This window comes from Penicillium rubens (genome assembly GCF_028828025.1).
Source record: "Penicillium rubens strain IBT 27055 chromosome Unknown utg000002l_segment0_segment0, whole genome shotgun sequence".
Taxonomy (NCBI): domain Eukaryota; kingdom Fungi; phylum Ascomycota; class Eurotiomycetes; order Eurotiales; family Aspergillaceae; genus Penicillium; species Penicillium rubens.
The window spans coordinates 5,760,011-5,779,266 of NW_026890600.1; the positions used below are offsets into that span (position 1 = coordinate 5,760,011).

General features: G+C 46.9%; 8 protein-coding genes across 8 annotated transcripts; 6 read left to right on the forward strand and 2 right to left on the reverse strand.

The window, feature by feature from the left end:
- Positions 1-744: 744 nt before the first annotated feature.
- On the forward strand, positions 745-1,164 carry N7525_004663 (uncharacterized protein; the record flags this gene model as incomplete). Its single annotated transcript, XM_061213122.1, has 1 exon — positions 745-1,164. The coding sequence occupies one exon, from the start codon at positions 745-747 to the stop codon at positions 1,162-1,164; it is 420 nt and encodes a 139-aa protein (XP_061070143.1).
- A 1,902-nt stretch (positions 1,165-3,066) lies between these two features.
- Positions 3,067-4,118, forward strand: N7525_004664 (caleosin family protein; the record flags this gene model as incomplete). The annotated part of the gene is made up of 5 exons (XM_002566425.2): positions 3,067-3,297; positions 3,363-3,587; positions 3,648-3,809; positions 3,864-3,956; positions 4,011-4,118. 5 exons carry the CDS (start codon positions 3,067-3,069, stop codon positions 4,116-4,118), a joined length of 819 nt encoding a protein of 272 aa, XP_002566471.2.
- A 538-nt stretch (positions 4,119-4,656) lies between these two features.
- On the forward strand, positions 4,657-5,754 carry N7525_004665 (sugar phosphate isomerase/epimerase family protein; the record flags this gene model as incomplete). The annotated part of the gene is made up of 2 exons (XM_061213123.1): positions 4,657-5,049; positions 5,101-5,754. The coding sequence occupies 2 exons, from the start codon at positions 4,657-4,659 to the stop codon at positions 5,752-5,754; spliced, it is 1,047 nt and encodes a 348-aa protein (XP_061070144.1).
- Positions 5,755-6,315: 561 nt separating this feature from the next.
- Positions 6,316-7,686, reverse strand: N7525_004666 (uncharacterized protein; the record flags this gene model as incomplete). The annotated part of the gene is made up of 4 exons (XM_061213124.1): positions 6,316-7,245; positions 7,299-7,442; positions 7,499-7,600; positions 7,648-7,686. 4 exons carry the CDS (start codon positions 7,684-7,686, stop codon positions 6,316-6,318), a joined length of 1,215 nt encoding a protein of 404 aa, XP_061070145.1.
- A 2,579-nt stretch (positions 7,687-10,265) lies between these two features.
- Positions 10,266-11,822, reverse strand: N7525_004667 (uncharacterized protein; the record flags this gene model as incomplete). The annotated part of the gene is made up of 1 exon (XM_002562485.2): positions 10,266-11,822. The coding sequence occupies one exon, from the start codon at positions 11,820-11,822 to the stop codon at positions 10,266-10,268; it is 1,557 nt and encodes a 518-aa protein (XP_002562531.2).
- Positions 11,823-13,772: 1,950 nt separating this feature from the next.
- On the forward strand, positions 13,773-15,494 carry N7525_004668 (uncharacterized protein; the record flags this gene model as incomplete). Its single annotated transcript, XM_061213125.1, has 2 exons — positions 13,773-14,443; positions 14,498-15,494. 2 exons carry the CDS (start codon positions 13,773-13,775, stop codon positions 15,492-15,494), a joined length of 1,668 nt encoding a protein of 555 aa, XP_061070146.1.
- Positions 15,495-15,945: 451 nt separating this feature from the next.
- N7525_004669 (uncharacterized protein) lies at positions 15,946-17,574 on the forward strand (the record flags this gene model as incomplete). Its single annotated transcript, XM_061213126.1, is given in 7 exon segments — positions 15,946-16,257; positions 16,273-16,359; positions 16,411-16,531; positions 16,577-16,957; positions 16,983-17,121; positions 17,331-17,406; positions 17,431-17,574. 7 exon segments carry the CDS (start codon positions 15,946-15,948, stop codon positions 17,572-17,574), a joined length of 1,260 nt encoding a protein of 419 aa, XP_061070147.1.
- Positions 17,575-18,467: 893 nt separating this feature from the next.
- On the forward strand, positions 18,468-18,671 carry N7525_004670 (uncharacterized protein; the record flags this gene model as incomplete). The annotated part of the gene is given in 2 exon segments (XM_061213127.1): positions 18,468-18,607; positions 18,620-18,671. 2 exon segments carry the CDS (start codon positions 18,468-18,470, stop codon positions 18,669-18,671), a joined length of 192 nt encoding a protein of 63 aa, XP_061070148.1.
- Between the last annotated feature and the right edge of the window lie 585 nt (positions 18,672-19,256).

The window sequence follows — 19,256 nt, forward strand, 5'->3', positions numbered from 1 at the left end:
CTGCTGAGTCGGATGCCGTCGTGGCCTGTGTATATCGCCTAGGACCTAACCAATGCAACTTAGTTGGAGAACATCGTGAGAGACAAGGATAGACACCGTGCAATGGTTAGCAAATGACATTAACCGGTGGCTATTAGAATGAATGGTCAAGAGAGAATGGTCAAGAGACGGCGGTTTAGAGAGATTAAGCGGTACCAGTACGGAGATAAAAGATGCTCGGCACACTGGTGCCCGTTTCTGGGGGGCATCATTTATGTGGCGGTCAGCGACAGCCTATCTTTTGCTTGGGCTGGCTAGCTTACCCTCGGTCTATCTCACGCCCATCAATAACTGCCACATGAACTCACGCCATCATATTGAAATAATCAAACAATGGATGCGTTCTGATCTGATAATTTTGCTTATTTATGGATATGTTTACAAAGCTGGCCAAATGCGCCAGTAATTACCACCTCAATTCTACGGTCAAGTAGCCCACAGCTTTCACATGAGTATTTATTCGGGCTAACACAATGGAAGGTTTTCGTCAGATATCTCTGGTAATTCGAATTTCTCAACCGGCCCGAAAGAAGGCATCGCATGATTGTTAAAAATTTCCCGACTAGTTGGCGCCAAGAAATGACTCTCCATGTCCTGGACCTTCAGAAATTGAGTTCTTGTCGGAATTTTTGCAGTATAAGATTATCACCGCTGCCAAAATGACAGCCACCTTCCCACATCAGAGTAAAATATCAGCAGAGCACTATGGAGGAAATCGTCGATATAGTTCGACAGATTGCACGACAACAGGGAGAAAATGTGTATTTCCGAACCTGCTACGCCCTTTTCAAACACCTCCAGGACAAGGCCGAGCAAGCGTCCCAGGACCTACTTCACCTACACCTATACGGCGCTTTTGGTTCCTCCGATGACGAGTTCTACCCCGCCTATCAGGTCGCACAAGAGCTTCAAGTCTCGGTGCACGAACTAGCTAACCAGGCACTCAAGGCGCAGTTAGCCTGTGAAGAGATTTGCGAGTTGGACCCCAGCTATTCGGCCCGCGAAGCTTTCAAATTTACCGACACCGCACACACAGCCGGGAAGACTGAAGCTGATGCATCCCAGGGTGTCTGCGATAGCCCCCGGTCGATGCAGTTTATCCTGCTACCAGTGAATGACCTCTAAATAAATCCCATGGATGGCTGCATGATCGCTTCGAAGAACATTGTGTTGCAACGGAACATTTGATCTGGAAAAGGCTCAAGCTTGAAAGCCGCCAGAATTATACAAATTCGTAATATTAGCCCATTGGCTTCTTTTGATATGATGTCCTAGACCTGTAACCCTAGATTACATAGAAGGCATTGTAACAGTATGCCTAGTGTCACTAAAACAGAGTTTGAGAACCCATTGGATAGAACAAATAGTAAACCTAATTCCGACCCGCTTTGTAGTAAAGTGGCGGTGGCAATGGTGTAGTTGGTTAGTACTCCGAGGCGACCTGCAGGACTCGTTCACGGAAGAAGCGATTAGAGAAAAGAGTGAGAGAACAGTCTCAAAGATACTGTATCGAAAATCTTCGCATCCAAGGTGCTCAGCAACAAAGCTCCGGGCTGAGGGAGGGGCACATGTATGTGCAACAGTATGGGTATTCTTAGGCCTCGCCAAAACCCGCCCACTGCCCAAACCCGCCCACCAAAACCCAACCCATGGGTTGGGTTGGGTCTTAGTCAGCAGGCCCGTGGCGGGTTGTCTTCTGGCAAACCCAACCCAAGACCCAAATCTTTTGCATTGATACATTCAGGGGTTGGACAGTGGTCGGCTGCTATGTTGGAGAGATGTTCGCATAGATACTTTGACCAGCTAACCCAAATCTTGTTTTTTGATCGGCTGGCATGGATGGCATAGTAGACCTGATGGTAATCACTTCTCTCACAAGCACTTTCTAGCTTGTCGGTCCACATTGTATCTATAGATGTCAGTACAGTGGGTATTCCAGTAGGGTCAAAGGGAAGACTTATCAGGTGCCTCAAACCGAAGGCCTGCTCGCCTTTGTGCAGCCAAGTGATAGCATTGTAGAACGAATTGCTGGGGGGAGAGGACGAATTTATAGGCTTCTCGGCTCCTGTCGCCACGTGCTCTACTAGGTAGCAAACGTTGAAGGACACGATGCCTATCCTAAGTGAGGCCTGTTGCAACCCATGTCTTTGTTCTACCACAACTATTTGTAGCGAGATTCTTGGTGCGATTATAGATGCCCACCGAGAAAATCATGCTAGTGTCATGTTGAGAGTGAGTGAAAGTGAGTCGGTTAAGAAACGTTGGCTCACTGTTGAATCTACAGTTCTATATTGAGGCAATGGTAGCTTTTCATTCTTTGATTCTACCAAGAGCGCTCACGTTGTCATCACTAAGAAATGGATTTTTCCCGGCCTCGCTTGAGTGTTGGTTGTCTGAGCTGTGTGTGGTTCTGTCCGTCTAGACTGCGGAAAGCGTCAGGCGATGGTCACGCGCGCGCGGGTGCTCGACCCGTCAACCCGTTGAAGCTTGGCCGTCCTTGTTGACAGGAGTCAACTTTTGAACTTATGACCAGTGTTGAGATAGATACCTTGTTGTTTCACATTTCTTTTCGGTGCTGTAAATTTTACATTACGACCCTAATCTCAACTTAGATCGCATCCCTCCTCATATGGCTCCCGGTGCCGTCGATTCGGATCGAAGCTGGCCTCCATTCAGTACTTATGGCTCCCCTTGAGGCAAAGTAAGTACTCTCCAACACAAGAAGCTATGCATGGCCTTAACATAAGGATCATTGGTCGATGAGGGTAGCATTGTAAAATTTGGGTAATCCATGGCTTCTAATTGGTCGAATAACCTAGTGCAATGACGTCACGTCGTTGAAGCATCCTTGCTACACACTTTATTTGATATGCAATATGTGGGCAGGCTAGTTTCACATGCCACCTACGTAATTATATGCAGGGTCCGCTCTGGATTCCAAGAACGCCACATTGAATACATACAGGCTGGTTCCAAATTGTGAATCAGGTTGATTTTGTTGATTATCTCTTTAAAATCTTTCTCGTCATGCCCACACATACCATAGAAACCCGCGAGAGGAAGCCGTATATCAAGGCTGTGGAAGAGAACAATGGGACTGTGGCAATTGCCGAGAAGAGCTACATTACCAGCAAGCTGCTCCCAGCAGTCTCCCTCGCCAACGCCATAGAAAACCCTGGTGTTGCGCGAGCCAACGCAGCGGTGTCTGTGGATAAACCTGAGGGCGACCTTGAATGGGCCAGAAAATGTGACGGTTATGTATGTATGAGAACTATGATGCCCTGAAGGTCCATCGCCCTTGTGCTGATGCTGATTATATATAGTCGCCCCTTCAGCAGCACATCCTCTTCTGGGATCCTGATGGCGACGGGATGATTTACCCCTGGGATACCTACAATGGGTTTCGTGAGCTAGGCTTCAACCCTTTCTTCTCGATACTTGCGACTTTCATCATCAACGTCAACTTCTCCTACCCCACACGCTTAGCATACTCGTGGTTGCCTGACCCATGGTTCCGTGTTTATATAACAAGTATTCATAAAGCTAAGGTGAATACCTCGAAAACCGTGGCAATTTGAAGGCAACGTTGAAGCTAAAATATCTATCAGCACGGTTCGGACAGTGGCATCTACGATCCAGAGGGCCGTTTCATACCGCAACTCTTCGAAAATTTGTTCTCAAAATGGGATAAAGATGATGATGGAGCCCTGACACTTCGGGAGCTTTTCCAGCTAATGCACGGCCACAGATGCGCCGCTGATCCTTTCGGGGTAAGTCTTCAATATGGGTGGTAAATTTTGACTCTAACGCTAACAATTATGCAGTGGTTTGCAGCCCTTTTTGAATGGGGAACAACTTGGCTTTTGATCCAACAGGACAGTAAAGTATACAGAGAGGATCTACGAGCAGTATATGATGTATGACAACCTGTTTGAACTACTGAGAGAAACGGTTTGGCTCACAATTGCTAGGGCTCGCTGTTCTGGAAAATCCGGGAAGCAAGAAAGACCCCAACTGGCTGGACGCAGGGTTGGGGCTTAGGAGGCGATGGTTTTATTGGAGGAAGAAAGATGCTCTAATAATCGCTGGTGAACTTGGTATCATGTTTTAAGGTTTAGTTGCTCTCTTTGGGGAAGATACAAAGCACCGCACAGTCGTCTTAAAGGTGATTAGAGATGGATTTTGACACAATTTTCAAATGCTCTCTTCATGGTTCTTGTTCGCCAAATTGCAGCTCGCCTGGAAGCATTTAGTGAATGGTAATTTACCCTCAGCTAGTCTAGGTGGTAAGATCTGGCAGACTAACTCCTATTGGCGAAGCTCAATTCTCTTTGAGGCACTGGATTTGGGTTAAATTAGCACCAATTAACTTTTGACGTCATTGATAAACAGGTAAGGAGGCAGCGCCTTTCTAGAACAAATGACTATCTTGTTTCAGAAAGATGACATAGAGATTACGAAAGTAGCCTTCAATACGGACAAGTCGATTTGCATCACGACAAAAGTAGATAAAACACTGACTGTCTATACAAGGCCTGCGATAATTATTCAAAATGATTTCTGAACACTAAAATCCTTTTCCACTTTGTTCCTTACATCACATTAAACATCCCCAAAATGGCACCAATAACATCTGCCTCAGTCCAAAAAATTCCTCTAGCCTATGCATCCTGTTCAATCGGCTGCAGCCCCAGTGACACCCTCCCCCGCAAACTTGAAGCGCTTAGCAAAGCCGGGTTTACCTCGATCGAGCTTTCATTCCCCGACATTTTGGACTATGCGGCACATCAACAGGGCCAACCAGTTTCATCAGATAAATTTTCCGAACTTGTCATAGTCGCCCACAGAATCCGAGAGCTCTGCGAAACCAATTCATTAACCATCATGATGCTGCAACCGTTCGCGAATTTTGAGGGCTGGCCTAAAGAGTCAACGGAAAGAGAAGATGCTTTTACGAGAGCAAGCGGTTGGATGGAGATTATGGAAGCTCTCGGGACAGATTTGCTGCAGGTATGAATTAACCGCGTCACGATGTAAATCGTGGACTAATCAGTTGATCAGGTCGGAGCTACGGATACACCACCTGATAAGATATCTATTACCCGGGAAGCAATTATTCCTGATCTCCGTGAACTAGCCGACATGCTGGCAAAGCACAATTTTCGCCTGGCCTACGAGAATTGGTGCTGGTCGACACATGCACCAGGCTGGAAACAAGTATGGGAGATCGTCTCAGCCATCGACCGCCCGAATGTCGGGTTGTGTTTAGACACATTCCAGACAGCGGGCAATGAATGGGCAGATCCGACGGAGGGATCTGGTCTTATCGAAGAGGTGCCGTATGATGTTTTGCAAAAGAACTTCTCCAATAGCATGGATGAGCTCACTCGCACCGTACCGCCTGAGAAAATCTATCTGCTGCAGATCTCGGATGCGTATAAGGTTTCTCCGTCGCTGAAGAATGAGACCATTGAAGGACTCAGGCCACGTGGTCGCTGGAGTCATGATTATAGGCCTATGCCGTATGGTGGCGGTTACTTGCCGATTGAGGATGTGGCGAAGGCAGTATTGAAGACTGGTTTTCGTGGATGGTTCTCTATGGAAATCTTTGATGGCGGGCCAGAAGGGAAGGGGAGGAAGTATGAGTTGGAGGCTTATGCAAAGAGGGCGATGCAGAGTATGCAGAAGTTGTTACTAAATTGCCTAGATGAGTGATGGCAATGCAGGATAGAGATGTTTTTCATTGTTTGAAACCAAATCAAGTGAAGGTAACGAGTACCTGTAATCTAGAAGAATCGCGATCCCTTAGACCTCTCTACCTGGTCGGGCGCATGCTCACGGCGCGACAGTAAAGTGACGCTATCAGATTTGTCGTTGATATAGAACCGTAGTATTACTCTAATTAATACTCAATAAAAGCAAAGGGGTAAGCTTATTTATAGAGTGAAGTAAAAGCCCATGAGTGCCTACAATGACACTGTAGTCTCTCAATCGTAGGTCTACTCCTGAAATATGTGTCAAAGTGCAAGGTCAAATACATGAATTTACAAGGTATTATACCATGCAAATCATGTGACTTCGAGTACCATGCATACCATATATTACGTTTAGTCATCATTACCGCTCAGATTGTTGAAATAGCGGGTTTTGTCATTTTAGTTAATTAGAGTTCTTCATCTATGCCATTTGTACCCATACGTTGCAATACAGACAGATTTCTGTCAATATGTTTCAGTCAGCTATTTCCGATATAGCGCTTCAAAATATCAAACCACATTAGAACGTGGCATACGCTCGATACAATGTCAACCCCGTCTTTGTCGAAAATTCCAACTCAGCGTCCTTTGCGGCAAAATAGACAGTTCCCTCCCCAATATCATGGACAGTTCCATCACCCACATTCATCTTCCCAGAGCCTTGAGTCACAATTAAGATACTAGGAGTTCCAAGTACCTGGTGCTTTTCAGCTTCCGTGGGCGACAAGGCCACAACCAAGATATTGAACTCGCTAAATGGAGGGGCATATTCATCGGATCTTCCTTTCAGCCCAATCGGGCTCTTTTTCCGTTGGAGGAGAGACTCCTCTGGGCCATGTGGTTTGAATGTAAGAGCCTGTGCAAACAACTTGACATCATCACGGTCGGCGCGTGGGCAGAAGCCCGTGTTCAGGACGTTGTCAGAGCGCGCCATGCACTCGATAATGTCCCCCGAAAGCCACGCATGGAGGCCGTCGGCTGGAACACAGACACCTTCTCCAGGCTCCAGAACCATGTAGTTCATTAGAAGAGCGGCGACCAAGTTCCCGTTGTCGAATGTTGAATATTGTTTGCTGAGTCGATCGAGGAGTGATGGAACATTCCCACTGTCTCCAAACTCAGACAAAGAAATATCTTGTAATATTTTGATAGTCTCTGAGACGGCGTCCGGGGGCAGGCTTAACAAGGTTTCACATAATTGTCTTAAAGCTCCATCATCAAAGTTCTTATGCGCTGGCACAAGGTGCTCCAATGGTTTCAACCGCATGAGCTCTGCAATCTGGTTTAGGGGTTTGAACCCAACAAAAAGTTCGAACCGTGATAGAGCGATGGCTATCTCGGGCTTATGATTGACATCGCCGAATTTTTCAGGGTCCTTCGCATGCAAACGCTCGGCAAGGCCTTTGTCGGGATGTAACTGAAGCGGAAGGGCTTTAACAAAAGAGAGTACCTGGTCATAGTTAGAGTCACTGTCATCTTTATTAAATTTTTTTTATCTTTCACCTTCGGAAGAAAAGGGATGTCGGGCCCGTATCTATCGCAAACTGACTGTCCAACAAGCTCGGGATTATCCTTGAGATGCTCAGAAAGGAGCTTCCCAGTAGGACGGATTCTAGATGGCACAGAAGGATATGTACCCATCCACATCTGCGTGATATTAATGCCGTTGCCTCATTGCGCATAGATGGAAGAACAACTCTCACTTCAGAGTATGTTTCCGAAGCGTCTAGCTTTCCTGCGTCAGGCATATGCGACCAAAGGCGCCCAGCAAGTGAGCTTTCGCCTTGTTTGCCCCAAGGGTCATGCTAAAATGGGATGTTTAGATTCTTCCGCATATGTTGTAGTGCCTTACCTTGCATTCGCAAACGAGTTGCAATACCCCCTCAGCCATTGTAGAAAGTGTATTCAATTAATTTTTTCGTAATATGTGCAGATTGGATGTCTCGATCGTCAAATATTCTGTAGCTTTGTAGCCAGGCCGCTTAGATTGCCAGCGGTGATATGCCACCCATTACGTTGATCTTCCGTCATCCACATTGTTGCTATAAACAGGTTATCGGGTCGTCGAACCCAGTCACCTGGCGGTGTTTCCCGGGTCTAATTACCGCCCGGTCTAATTGCCAATTTACCAATTCCAACCATGAATACATTGGATTTAAATAGCATCACCTTCCATATCAACACAATAAAGATCATCTACCCATTTATGGGCCATTTCTGCACTATTATCACCCTCAATTTCTCCTGCATTTTCAATGTCGCCGTCCTCATTTGCTTTCAAAATAGCTACTTCCCGCCATGCTTTCTTAGACTGGTTAAATATATGCAGCCTTTCTCGGTCGGCGCGGTCGGATATGTGTTTTTTGCAGTCCTCAACTAAACGAGGGCCTAGTTCGGGAAGCCTGCGCTTTGTTTTAGCAGCATTGGACTGTTTTTTCCGTCGTAAAATGCGTACATTGTCCTCCGCGAATTAAGCACCAACCTCGGCAAGAGCGAGTCCACCTGCTAAAATGCGAGAAAGACTATCCCGCACCTTCGGGGAGATTGTAGCATCATTTTGTATATGCTTCACAACCTTAGTGCTCGCCTTTCGCAGTTTTTGGACATTCGTAGGTGGTGAATTTGGTAGTGAACTTGATAGTGGTGGGGGTGTAGTTCCGGCAGTGTTATGAACTATAAACCCTGACATTTCGGGGAGATCACTGTCTACCAATTTTAATTTCCCAAGGCCTTTGTCTGAATTGAAAGGCCAAGTTCAAGTTTCTTGGAATCCGTGTAGAATTGTCCGCTCAGTTAATGATCTTGTCCGCACATCATTAATACCGGCGAAGTAATTGGTTTTATGTTCGTATCACCACCTCAAAAAGCAGTATTGTTGTTGTATTGTTTGTGGTAATGCTTTAAGACCGAGAAAGGTGTATCATCGAGAGGTTGGCAACCATCTGTTGTATGTGGAATAAAGCAGTAAGGAATAATGCGTTTTGTCTAACAAAATTCAATGAAATCATAGGTCAAATGTGAACCATGATTATCCATTAAAAGACGATATTACCCTTTTTTAATGCGTAATGATGTGAGTTCATCGAACATCTGGAGCCATGCAAAACTAATGACTCATCAGTCCAGCCATGTGGGGTTGGACAAATCGTGTAGTTGTCTGGTAAATTGGTGTCGATAAACCAACTTTCCATATGGAATTGACCCTTCGCTAAAAGCCATGGCGGCATAACCCAACTAGTAGCTGGGACACATTCAATACGGTAAGCGATTCGGCTTGACCACCGGTACTATTTTATGAATTGCCCCGAGCTGAAACAACCTTCTGAGCCTTCCCTTCGCCAAATCGAAACCCGGTTTCGTCGAGATTATAGAGGTTTCTCGGGCTGATATTTTAGTTTTGAGCGTAATTTGTAGACGATCGTACCAAGAGACAACATAACCAGGATCTGCGGCCTGATACTGTGCTTTCTCCATTGGGTTTTGGGTAAGATGCTCGAAGTGCAGTAGTAGACGAGCGATAGAATCGTAAGCCCAGTTTTTTCCAAGCGTGCGAGCGGGTTCGTGACGTCTGACAATTTGTAGTGCAGCACACTAGATTTGGGCTGTAGAGGGTGGGGAATAAGCCTGATCTAAGGTATCAATCCATAGAATTAATGCCTTTTCTGCTAATTATGTAGTGCTTTATTGGGTCCGTCACGGTTGTTTCGAGGTGTGCGACCGTTGATGCGTCCTCTTAATATACCGCGCGAGATGCCGAATTCCTTAGCTATGGCTGCGACGTTGGGTTTTTTACTAGCATGGTATGCTAATAAGGCATTTGGTAATGCTACCCTCTAATTCTGAAGACATAATACAAATATTGGGGGTGTAGTGAATTATTGAAGAAGATGGAATTGGTAAATTGGCAATTAGGCCCGGGAACCCGGACGACCCGATTATCCTGATCTCACATTGTGCCAAGATTCATATTAGAACTCCGGAATAGTGATACTTCAAAACTTTATTCCGCTAATACCCGGTCGGTTCCAAGTTTCGCAGCCGGTTCGGTCGTTATCAGCCAAAATAAAAATCCCGTCATACTGACGCCAGAACTCAGCTTTGTTTTCCACACTCGTGTGGTCAACAATATGACGGTTAGTATTTTATGTGGAAATAATGGGAAAAGTATTCACGGCTAATAATCCTACGATATAAGCTACAGACATAAGCGACAGAGACATTATAAACGCGCTTAACAATACCTCTGGAGCTAGGCAGGGCGAGGAGCAGGATGAGGTCATGCTAGTTAAGGATATGAATACTTCAATGTAGCAAGCAAGCAATCATATCGGAGCCCCAATTGGCGATTTTTCAGACAGAGCGACCGCGAAGTTTGAATTGCAACGTCTAATCTAACAGTGCCAGAAATATGGTGGAGATTGCGGAGGTCTACTTGCCAGGTCTCTCGATCATTGCCGCCATCTTCACAAATTATTCCTTCGCTGGCCGCCATTCGTAATGATGGGGCCCTTTTTCCACGGGCCCTGGATCCTCTCCAAGAACACCAGGCTTATTATATCCATGCGCACCAAAGAAATCCATTTGCCCTTCCATGAATTTGGTTGGGAGTGATGTGCCACCTGCATATTTCAAATACTCGAGAGAAGCAGATATCGCGGGAAGATATTGGTCAGACAAGGTGCCCAGTACCACGATCTCTTTCAAAGAGCTGAAAGTGCGGTGCAGCTTCCCCGCGACTTCATCGGCATGCTTCAGGTTTGTCCAGTGATGATCTGCCGATAAAACAGGCTCTAGTATATCAGCTATACCATCGGCTTGGATGATGCAGCCTCCACGCCAAACCCGAAGGCATTGGCGTAGGTTGATGTCCCAACCCTCGTCATCGGAAGCCCGTGTAATCATTTCTAGACCCTGGCAGAACGAGGCTAGAAAACAACAATATACGGCACAGCGCAAGTGCTCGATAACAGTGCTTTTGTCTTTGATCCCCTGGATTGGCTTGGGGCCGGGAATTTGAAGCTTCTTGGCCGCCAGCAGCCTTTCTGCTCGGTTGCCGCTCGCAATACGCAAGTAGTGTGCTGTGGCAAGTGTAGGTGTCGATATATGCCGAGACGCTGACTCCATCATGTTCCAATACGGTGTGCCTTCCGTATCATCATCATCCTGGACGACTTTATCAAGTACTTCGTCAAGCATATAATTTTCTTTGCTGTCATTACTTCCATCTGGCCGGCCAGAAGACGTCTTGGCGCGTAGCATGTCGACCGCTATATCGACCAGATAGGTACCTCGTAATTCGCCATCGCCATTCCACCGGCTAAAGATATCGGCAATGCTGTCGTAGTCGAGTTCCAAGCCATAATGGAGAAAAGACCACGCTTCAGCCAAGATCGATAACATGCCTCCCTCAATCCCATTGTGAACCATCTTCACATAGTGGCCCGAGCCACCTGGACCAATCCGAGCCACGCATGGATTGCCTTGACGGTCCTTCGCTGCGTAAAGCTCGAGTAATGGCATCACAGTCTCTAATGCTTTTGCATCCCCTCCTGGTGACAGACTTGGACCGTGACGAGCTGCCTGGTAGCCGCCTGAAACTCCCATGCCAATCCAGTGAACGCCGAATTTTTCGCATTCTTCCTGTCTTTTCTGTGTACGCCGATAATCTTCATTGCCTCCATCAAGGACAATATCTCCATCTTTGAGGGTGCTCTTGATCATACCCAACACAGACTCTGCCGGGTTACCGTGCGAAATAGAGAAGAGGAATAATTTGCATTTTTGCTTCTCCAAGCTTCTGACAAACTCATAAATGTCGTGAAATCCTGTTATTCCACCTTTGGTTTTATTGTTTCGCGACCAATCCCGTAGCTCGTCGACGTTCTGTTCATTGACATCCCAGACAGAAACGTTGAGGCCCAGTTCTGAGAAAGCGATGGCCATTTGGGTGCCCATATTTCCAGCACCAACTATTCCGATGCAGTCGAAATGCTTCAACGCATTGTCGCGGTCAGAGGTTGTTGTCATGGCTCGTACCGTTCTGAATGGCCGACCAGAAAGAAAATGAGAGAAAAATGATTTGATGCGATCTTGATCAATAATTAGATCCGTCCTAACAGTATAGATTTCTAGGTTTTAGCTGGTTAAATAATTAAATATCGGGGTTGGAGTTCTTACATCATCGAGCCAAGAGAAAATATACTGGAGCAGGATTTTGAAAGAGAGCGCGGTTTTAGAGCGAACTGGACGAATTTTAAACATTTTCCGGTTTCGTGGCATGAATGAACGTCACATTGACGAGATCGAAAGTTCTTACTATACTTTTAAAGCCCAGCCGCCATTCTCGCAAAAATAACTTCTTATTGTCAGTTTGATATATTTTCTCTCTACCTTCTGATCATTTGTACATTAATACCATTGCGACCTATACCAACGATTGAAAGACGTACTATTAGCATGCAACAGGAAGTGGAAAAGTCCTCTCGGGGTCCTCAATCTCAATGATGATAGTCCCAGCCACGAAACAAAATACCGGGATTCCTTGGAGATCCTAGATATGAGAGACATTGGCTGATCGCTGCGTACTTTGAACCAAAAAACCCAGACATCAAGAGTCATACGTGGACCCGTTCTTCAGTCCACAGCAAAGTTAGATATCCAGGTGATTTCGTTCGCCAGTTCACCAGAAATTGTAAACTGCAATCTTCAGCCATAGCCAATCATATCTTTACCTGAGATTTGTCCATACTTGTATGCAGTGACATTGGAGAGATAATGTCTTGCCAATTCCACGGTCTTTCTCACATACCTGATCCATTCAGGCGGCTCAGAATGAAGCAACGGGATACAGGGATCTGCCAGCAGGGTAGTTACAGATTATCATTTATTAGATGTACCCTTCAAATGAGAAATGATCAGTCGCTTGGAGCAGACCCGATCCGTAAGTACAACCAAAATTTGGATCAACTCTGTGGTAAGGGCCCAAGATCTAGATGAGTTTCCTTTACATATGTATAGGCAGCCAACATAGTGGTCAATGTGATTAGGTAGCCACGAATGATGTCATTATTTTAGTGGAAAAGAGAATGCGAAGCAAAAGGATGCTAGGCTATGCAGGTATCTCAAAGGGGACAAGCCAGCGCCGAGCTTAGTTGGAGCTATCAGGTGTGATACGATCAATCAGAGGGTCTGACTGAAGCTTTTGGAGGACAGAATCTGTTATACAGGCACTGGAACGAGAATTAGGAAAACATCTGATGAAGCGTTGTAGTAGACAGTACACATACGTGAATCCTCTAGCAATCATGTCTGGAAACCTGTTGATAACAGTTCCGTCGCCTCCGTTAATCTGTTCAATGTAGGCATTGATTTGCTCAGTGGTGGCCGAGTCTTGAAAGGTTACCTGTCTTTGTTAGTGGGATCGTAGGAGGCGAAAAGAATTTAATTTACAATATAATTCGTTGCCATTTTGTCGGGCATGTGTTGTTAGCGTGGGATTTTCGCGGAATGGAAGAATAAAGGCTCTTGTTGCAGATTATTTCTCGACGGTAATCAGGCAGAATATATTATATTGCTAAACTTCACTCTGGCGGAACCGAGAAAGCAGAATGACGTCATCGCACGTAGAACCCCTGCTAACTATGGGTGCCAGACTATACGTGACTAATCTAATTAGAGAGATGTTACAGTGATGCATATTCGAAATCAGCTTTACCTCCGCTCTCACACAGTTCCCCAGCGCCTCAGAGTCTCCTTGTTCCTAAACGGTGAAGATCAGTTCCACAACCCTAGTAGCTTCAAATTATGACGTAAGTGGCTTGGAGGGTGCTTCGGCACTGAGCGAATTATTGCCAAGAATACTGACGTACATTCAGCTTAGCTTAAATTTGGACTTGCTCACGCCCGCAGGCCATCCGTCTCCAGGGCGGCATAGTCAACTTGGTTCGTTCAAGTAGTCCAGCACCCCTCTTATTAATCATGCCCAGACCAGATGACGAATTCATCAATCAGTTCAGGGAGAAATTTGGGGACCTTCTCTTGAGCTGCCATGGTGAAAGAGGAATGGCAGGCACTCATGTTGATGCGAGAGATCCAAAGTTACCTGCTAGCTATGTCAATGAAAATGAGCCTATTGATGTTATTTGGACAGACGAGGCAAATATTGGTCGAACATTGCGGCTGGAAAGCGGCTCTCCAAAATCCCAGAGTTTTCATGCACCCGATTCGTTCTCTCCGATAATTAGTGCCAAAAAGCACAAAACATTCCACGATCGCAATCTACCAGGGTCGGGAGCGGTCTTTCACAATAAGGCTGGAGACCTCCACTCTCCAATGACACGGTGTAACACAGAGATTTCACCCTTCCTTGATGAATCAATTCAACGCGTGCAGCAGATTTCCTGGAATGGGCCCGATTGCTTCACTCCACTGGCTGAATCTCAACGTTGGCTATTTGACAATACATATTTTGGACAGGCGGGCGATGCACCGAGGTCTCTTATGCATCGCGATTCTGGATACGCCACACAAGATGGAGCCGATCAGGATGTTTTGACCGATGATTTTATTGCACAACCAGACTCAAAATTTGACTTGGCCACATCCGAGGCACACGCCAACGACTACTGGCCATATGGCGACGAAGAAAAGTACGCCTAGGCCCAACGCACGCTACATATACTGTGTCCTAATCCTTTTTATAGATTTCGTTACCAGGTGACGCTGCAAGCCCCGACAGCAATGCTCTGGCATGCCAACAAAAGTCTAGTGACATACCTCAATAAAGGTCAAACATACTACCTCACAGTGGCAGATTCTACCCCACCGACAAAGAAGGCTGGACCCTTTAAATATAGAACGCTCGTGCATGTGTCCTTCGAAGGAGAAGATCAGAGATCAAATCCGGTTGCATCTTGGCAGCTATGGAAAGAAGGCCGAGGCTCGAAAGAAGCCCATGAGCGCAAAGGCGAGGTCTTAGCTGTCGAGTATGTCGATCCTTCCCAGGAAGATGTTAGAAATCAGGGACATCAGCAGATACAACTTGAAGAAGCTTTCGTTGATGGGTTTTGTGTCACCTGGACAGCTGATACAACCGCGAACACCTATGAGGCTGCGATTTCGCTAAAATTCAATTTTTTATCAACTGATTTCAGCCGCTCAAAGGGGGTGAAAGGAGTACCGGTCAGGCTATGCGCAAAAACGGAAATGTTGCAGTCGGTCGACGAAGATAAGGCCCTGGAAGACGAACCAGAAAGGTGCTACTGTGTGGTGAAGCTCTTTCGAGACCACGGTGCCGAACGGAAATCTTCAAATGACAAGACACATGCCAGAAAAAGGATTGAGGAGCTCAACAAACAAATTGTCGACAAAATGACAGGCGCGGACTTTGATAGACAAAGTCGCAACAACTCTCTCTTGAACGGTGGGAAATTCGATATTCGGCCTCAGAAGAAGCGCAGATGGTCGATAGGTTCGCGCAACAGTCCTATGTCGGGTAAAGACCTTCACGCCGATTTGGCTACAATGACTCAGATCGTTTCATCGGCTCGTCCAGTTCACTCAAAACGGGAAGCAGCCCCAGGGCAACTATTATGCAATATACCTAGCGGACCGCACTTCTCTCAGCTTGAAAGCCGGACTTGCAGAGAAACTGCATATCGATCCATGTTTTATCTCTCGTATCATTTGGGTCAACAGTAAAGGCTTGAAGGTCCTAGTGGATGACAATATGGTCCAACATCTTCCAGAGGCGCAGATCATAATTGCAGATATCTGTGAACTCTCGTACACACAAGTACAAATGGCTTCCCCGAGGGCAAAGTGCTCTGGTGTGGAAGTAAAGCTGGTGTTCTGAAATGCTCAATTCGTCTCTGCAAAGGAGAGATTATAATAGTCTCTGTATATTGGTGAATTAATTGTATCGTTATTTCAACCTAATACTCCGCAATACATGCCTTACTGGCAAGGGTACTCCACAAAAACTCCCAATATAGACTAGTGTGTATTGGCGATTAGGGTTTGAGAAACAATCGAAGAGTGTAGGTGGTGACACGAGTTTCGGGAAGTGCTGTAGTCCGCACAAAGCACTTGGGGTCAAGTAATCGGACCACAATTGCGATATAAAATTGTTGTTGTGTACCGAGCGGGAAGAATGGCGGACCCACATGCGGGTGCTCCCGAACCTCCTCGCACAACCACGGGAGGAACGGCAGTGACTGACGCGTCGGAAAACCTTGATTCGACTACCGCGCCGCGGACCAGAAGACAGGCTCGGCTCAGCGATGGCTACTCCAACGCAGCTCGCTCAATGACCGAGATCACGAGCTCCGTAGACAAGAGTTGGCGCGTCACGACTCGGGATATCTGGCGTATGATTGATGGCTTGAAAGAAACGATCGCCTACCAAACCGAGCTTATACAATCCACCAAAGACGAACTGCTTGAAGTAAAGCACGACCAGAACGTCCTCTAAACGTAGAACGAGAAACTCTATAAGGAAGTTCGAGCCCTACGGGCGCAAATTGATGTTCTCCCGACCACACCCGTGGCAAAATCGTGGGCCGTAGTGGCAGCGAGCCACCCGCCGCTTTAACCAAACCACCAACGCACAGACAAGGATCGAAACTACGTCCGAATTAGCACTCAGCCGTCCTATGTGGATCCGAGAGATAACGATAAGGCCGACCAAAACATATTTGGGCGATATCTCCTAATAGAGAGCGCAAACACCCATATCTGTACGGCGCTGACGATTACACCGTCCACACAAGACGCCTAAGTAGCCGGGGTTAGCACCACCAAAACTAGATATATTATCCGGTTTAAGGATATAGGGTCGGCGGAAGCGGCCCGTAATAATACAGAATGGCTAAACGAGCTAGGAAATAACACGAAACTAGTTAAGGCGCGGTCCGGCGTCGTGGTACACCGGACCCCGACTAAGGACTTCGACCTCGAAAACGTAAACACACAGGCGATCGAGAAAATCATGATAGAAGATGATCTAAACGAGCTAGGACCCCAGATCGAGGAGGTGATATGGCTAAAGAAGCGAGACAAGGTGCTAGGGAAGTTGGCATCCCTCGGTATCTGGTTCGATATAGCGGAAGGGGCCGATCTTCTGCTAGATAAGGGCTTCCTCGTTGGCCGGAAATTTATCGGCAGTGTGGAACGCTACGAACTAAAAAGAAAGAGATGCTTCCGGTGCCAACTGTTCGAGCACTTTGCATGGTCATATAAGGAAACACCTCGATGCGGATATTGCGCTGGCTAACACGAGCGGGAACGGTGCCCCCGGGTGTGAGAGCCTGATACCTCGACTGCGGTGGTAAACACCAACTAACGATCGCTAGTGCCGAACGCCGGCAACCTCTAACTCCCAATGTTAGAGACAAACCTACGCATACTATAGTTAAACATCATGAAATCGGGGCCACGGATAGAAGCACTTATTAACGACCACTAGAGCCAGGATCTGGATGTACTCCTGATCTAAGAACCATCTATCACCACCTATCAAACACACATCAACCACAGCGCCTGGCGCTTATACCGACCGACCACCGAGACTGATATAGGTCGGTTCCGCAGTCTGATCTATATCAACCGAAAAGTCTCAACCTCTTCTTATCGATAGATCGCCTGCGACCACCCGGACATCATAGCAATCAAGATTTGGATAACCGACTCTCAATTCCTTGTCTTTTCGGTTTACCTCTCTTACGTTCCGCTATTCACACCGAACGAAACGACGGCAGAACTAGCACTCACGGCAATCTAGGACACACTTATAGCTAACACCTAGGATGATCAAAAGACGACAAGCGTCATCTTGTCAGGTGATTTTAACCGCCATCACCCGATATAGGGCGGCGACCATATCTAACCGCGATTTATTAAAGACGTAAGCGAATTGATCAACTTCTTTTAAATATATAGCCTATATGGCTGTCTACCACGGGGGATAGCGACATTTTGGCCCTTCAACGACCTAGGGAAGAATACCACTATCGACCAGATAGTAACGAACCGACTAAACCTGCTTATTAAGTGCCATCTCTATCACGAAAACTAGGGGTTAGACCACCGCGCAACGTACTCTAAATGGGACTTAAATCTCACCGCTAGCCCGCCGCTAAGGCAAGGAAAGCCTATAATCGCGTAGACTAGTGCAAGATCGCTGGAGACGTGCTTCGACAAATAGGCCTATAGAAAGAGGTGAAAACGGGACCGGCGCTAGATGAGACAGTCGAGAGGCTCATAAAGGCAACTGCCACGGCAGTGGATAGACACACTCCCGATCTACGACCAACACCATATTCCAAACGCTAGTTGACCCCAGACCTTAAGATACAGCAGACCCAATTCAACCACCTGCGCCGGAAGTGGCAAGGAAGCTGTGCGGAACTCGGGCGACACGACGCCCGTATAATGACCCTCTTTCAAAAAATGCAACACAAACGACGATTGTAGACCCGAACTATCGAGAAGGTGAAGACGTCACATTGGAAAGCATTCCTAGACGAAGCCGGGGAAGGGAAGCTCTAGAAAGCAGCTACCTACATGAAATCAAGAGAAGCCTAGGGTTGTGTACCGGCCTTACGCGTCGGCACCAACGAGCTTATAGAGAATGAGGACAAAGCGCAGGCCTTCCTAGACGCTTTCTTCCCGTAGATGGACGAACCTCACGAGGACTTGCCCGCGCAGGCACCTCTAGCACTTCTGTGGCAACCTATCACTAAGCTTGAGATTCAACGATCTCTTAAAGCCGCAAAGGATCTACTACACCTGGCGGAGACGGCCTGCCGACGCTAGTATAGAAACAGCTGTGAGACACCTCAAGGTCTACATCATAGGGATCTTTGCCGTATCCATTAAATTAGGATACCACCCGAGGCGATGGCGGAGCGCGAAGATTGTGGTGCTACGGAAACCCAAGAAATCGGATTACTCGGTCCCTGGGGCCTATCGCCCGATCTCACTCCTTAACACGCTAGGAAAACTGCTTAAAGCGGTGATGGCGCGACGACTGTCGTATCTCTCCGAAAAACACCGTCTGCTACCGGACACCCAGTTTAGAGGGCGACTAGGTAGAACCACCGAACAGGCCCTTCTAGTCCTCTCTAACGCGATCGACCGAGCGTGGTACAAACACAAAGTGGTGACGCTAGTGGCATTTGACCTGAAAGGTGCCTTTAACGGAGTTAATAAAGTGAGCCTAGACGACTGCCTACGGGTAAGGAGAATCCTAACCGTGGCTAGAAGATAGATTGCGAGCTTTATGAGCGACCGCTACGCTAGTATAGGATTTGACGACTTCCGCACAGACGCCACGCCACTAGCGAACGCGGGACTAGTATAGGGCTCGCCTCTCTCCCCTATCCTGTTTATATTCTTTAACTCCGACCTAGTCGGCCAACCTGTCAACCCCCACGACGGCGTATCCGCCTTTATCGGTGACTA